This window comes from Lithobates pipiens, unplaced genomic scaffold (assembly GCF_037356315.1).
Source record: "Lithobates pipiens isolate NorthernLeopardFrog02 unplaced genomic scaffold, aLitPip1_a1.2 Scaffold_22, whole genome shotgun sequence".
In the NCBI taxonomy this organism is placed as follows: domain Eukaryota; kingdom Metazoa; phylum Chordata; class Amphibia; order Anura; family Ranidae; genus Lithobates; species Lithobates pipiens.
The window spans coordinates 268,350,687-268,353,867 of NW_027507784.1; the positions used below are offsets into that span (position 1 = coordinate 268,350,687).

The 3,181-nt window shown below is 47.4% G+C and overlaps 1 protein-coding gene across 2 annotated transcripts in view; it reads left to right on the plus strand.

The window, feature by feature from the left end:
- Positions 1-376: 376 nt before the first annotated feature.
- Positions 377-3,181, plus strand: part of LOC143925506 (uncharacterized) — a 132,579-nt gene continuing 129,774 nt past the window's right edge. Inside the window, exon 1 of one of the 2 annotated variants that reach the window (XM_077450007.1) lies at positions 377-583. Coding sequence is in view for 1 of the 2 variants with exons in the window: in XM_077450006.1 (XP_077306132.1) it covers positions 404-442 (39 nt within the window). In the remaining variant the exon portion in view is untranslated. The remainder of the gene's footprint in view (positions 584-3,181) is intronic. The other variant, XM_077450006.1, reaches the window with a different exon arrangement.

Sequence of the window (3,181 nt, forward strand, 5' to 3'; positions counted from 1 at the left end):
TGGTCTCCATGGATAGGGAACAGAGGAAGCCTGAAGACACAGGTAACACAAAAAGGGTAAGGAAGATAAAGCCACAATAGAAACAAGAGGGGAATAGAGAGAAGAAAAAATACAGGGAAGATACTTACCAAACAGAGAGGCAACACTGGGGCAGAAAAAACAGAAAAGCAGCAGTCATGAAATTCAGCTGAGCACAAAAACAGGCAAAAAAGGCATCTGCATTAAAAAAAGGCATCTTCCCCTTTTAAAATTGGAGCCAGGTTCACGACCTGCCCGCACATGCTCAGTAGCGCCATGCGGCCGCCGGCGCCATCTTGGAAAAGGGAAAAGACATAGATAGACATACACAGGCTGCCCAAAGTGCACAGTGAGCATGTGCAAAGCGGCAGAGTGACCAGGAAGAATGCTGATGCTACTATGGTACTACAGAGCTCAGGAAAAGGTAAAATATGGCAGAGAGGCAACACTGGGGAAAGGCACCAGGCAACTTAAGGTGACAAGAGATACTGAAGGCAGAGAGTATGCTGTCAAGCTGCAGACAGAGTGACACCAGGGAGGAAGAGGAAACCGGAGACCACCGCAGGTACTAAGCCTGTTTAAGGCTTAAAGACCAATCTTTTTGTTATATGCCTTCAGCCTGTTTAAGGCTTACTTCCAACGGCTATAGAGGCAATGCTCTGTTTGCAGAGAAAAAGTATTCATACCCCTGAGATCACCAGAGTGGGGTTCCTTCCATTTAGCTTCCTTTAGAGGCTGTACCGGTAAGGACTTCCACCCAGGAGAGGCTAGAACCTGGCTGGGGCGGAGCTGTAAGAGGGTGATGATCCGTGCGGTCCCAACAGGTGAGGAAAAATAAGAGAATACCGGGGCGGGGGGCGTATCTTCATCTTATAGCTATGTGGTCCTATCAGGTTGTGGGGGCGGAGTCACAACCCAGAGTGTATGCTGCCATGATGCGACAGGAAATGTTGTTGAGAATACCTAGTGATGAATGGACACTGGAAATTCATATTAATGTTACCAACTTGGTCAACCGCCTCTCTTTCTTTAAGTAGACCTTCACAGTCAATCCTCCGTACTTCCATACATTTATCCTTTAAAGTTGCCTCATCGCAACCTTTTTCTATCAATCTCTCAATGAGAATTCCTGCGTGTGTGTTGAAATCCTCTACCCGGGTACAGTTGCACCTCATACGGATAAATTGGCTCTTAGGCACTGACACTAGCCATGAATTATGATGGCAACTGTCCCCGGGGATAAATGGATTCCAATCCGTATTCTTGAAGAAGGTAGATGTTACCAGTACATCTCCCTCATTCCATATAGTCAGATCTAAGACGTTAATAGTATGTTGACTTGCAGAATATTTGAACTCAATCCCTCTGTCATGACTATTAAGGTCAGTCATGAATCCCTCCAGGGATTCTAGGGTACCATTCCATAGGAGGAAGACGTCATCTATATATCTGCCTCAAAACCATACTTAAACTATACTTTCCAATTCCTTAATATACCTAAATCTTGGATCGCCTGGTAGCACCATATAGCAATATGGTGTGGCCAAATCCCCATATTTTTTGATAATGTCTAGGTGTTTTTAAAAAGCCTTGCTGGAGGTAAATGTTAGTTTTGAATGTGTGCGCTGTAATATTTTTGTTCTGTTGTATGGTCTTATGGCAGCACCATCTTAATGCATTTTTTTTAGGGTGTGCCCCCCAAATATCTTGTTTGTGTGTGAGGGCAGGCCCCTTGCCACACGAGCTGTAGATGGGAAAAACAAGGTGGGGGGCCCGTGATGTGAGGCCTCTGGTGTGGGTGAGGGCAGGCCTCCTGCCACCTGCACTGCAGATGAGCACAGCCAGGTGGGGGGCCCGGTGGTGTGAGGCCTCTGGTGTGGGTGAGGGCAGGCCCCTTGCCACCCGAGCTGCGGATGGGTGCAGCCAGGTGGGGGGCCCAGTGATGTGAGGACATACCCCTTGCCACCCGCACTCTGGATAGGTGGGAGGCTCGTGGTGTGAGGCCTCTGGTGTGGGGGAGGGCAGGCCCCTTGCCACCCGAGCTGCAGATGAGTGAAGCCAGGTGGGGGGCCTGGTGATGGGAGGCCTCTGGTGTGGGTGAGGGCATGCCCCTTGCCACCCGAGCTGCAGATGGGCAATGTTGTGGAAAATTTTAGATGTATTTTTATTTGTATTGTCATAAGAGTCACCTGGTGTTCATTCTCCCCTAGCCCGCTCTAAAAGAGCTGACTGGGGCAGATTGACGCTGGTTGAGATCCGTTAGGTAGTAGATAACTTCCTGGGATTGGAAAGAGGTGTTTGCGGAGTGGGAGTATGTCAGCCATCGAATGGGCCCCTGTACATGATACAGACAATCGTCTGGGGGCATATGCTTGCTCTGCAAGGATTGGTTGTAGGCGGATGTGCGCTCATTGTCTCTGCAGTGTCTGATCACCACATGTGGAGATCGCAGCGTACATCTTTGGATAACCTTCCATCCACAAGGAGAATAATCCTGGTATACATTGTTCTCTGGAACAACGTATATTAATGATTTCTATCAACGGAATTGTAGTCATCGTTCATTGGTTTTGTATGGTTTGCATCAACGAAAGCATTTAGTCTGTTTGCGTCACTGACTATTTCAATGTATACATGTCTGTGATTGGTTCTTTTGAAGGAAAACAAATGTCTGATTGACTGTCTGAAGACACCACTTTATTCTGTATTGTATTGCATTGGATTGTCCTTATATGGTTGTTCACATCCTGTGTTGCTGCTGTGAGGTCACAAGCTTTGTAGGCGGAGTTTAGCTGTCGGAGGCAATCCCTCCAGGGAGTGGCTTCCTGTTGAAATGTAAATAAAAGATGTGTACAGCTCAGAGAGCTCAAACATGCTGACTGATTGGAGATGTAAGAATGCTGGTAATGTCTCTTTAATGGGAAGCCAGAGGGGCCTGGCTGAATAGCAGCCAGGCTGAAATGAGGCTGTAGGAATGTGGGTGATGTCTGAATACTTGGATGAGTGGGTTGGAAGATAAGCTAAATTATTATATCATTAAGACAGAAATGTTATTATTAGAAACAGGAGATTTGGCTGTGTGCTCTGCGTAGGGCCACAATTTTCAGGACATCAAAGCCAGGTAGGGGGCCCAGTGATGTAAGCCCCTGGTGTGGGTGAGGGC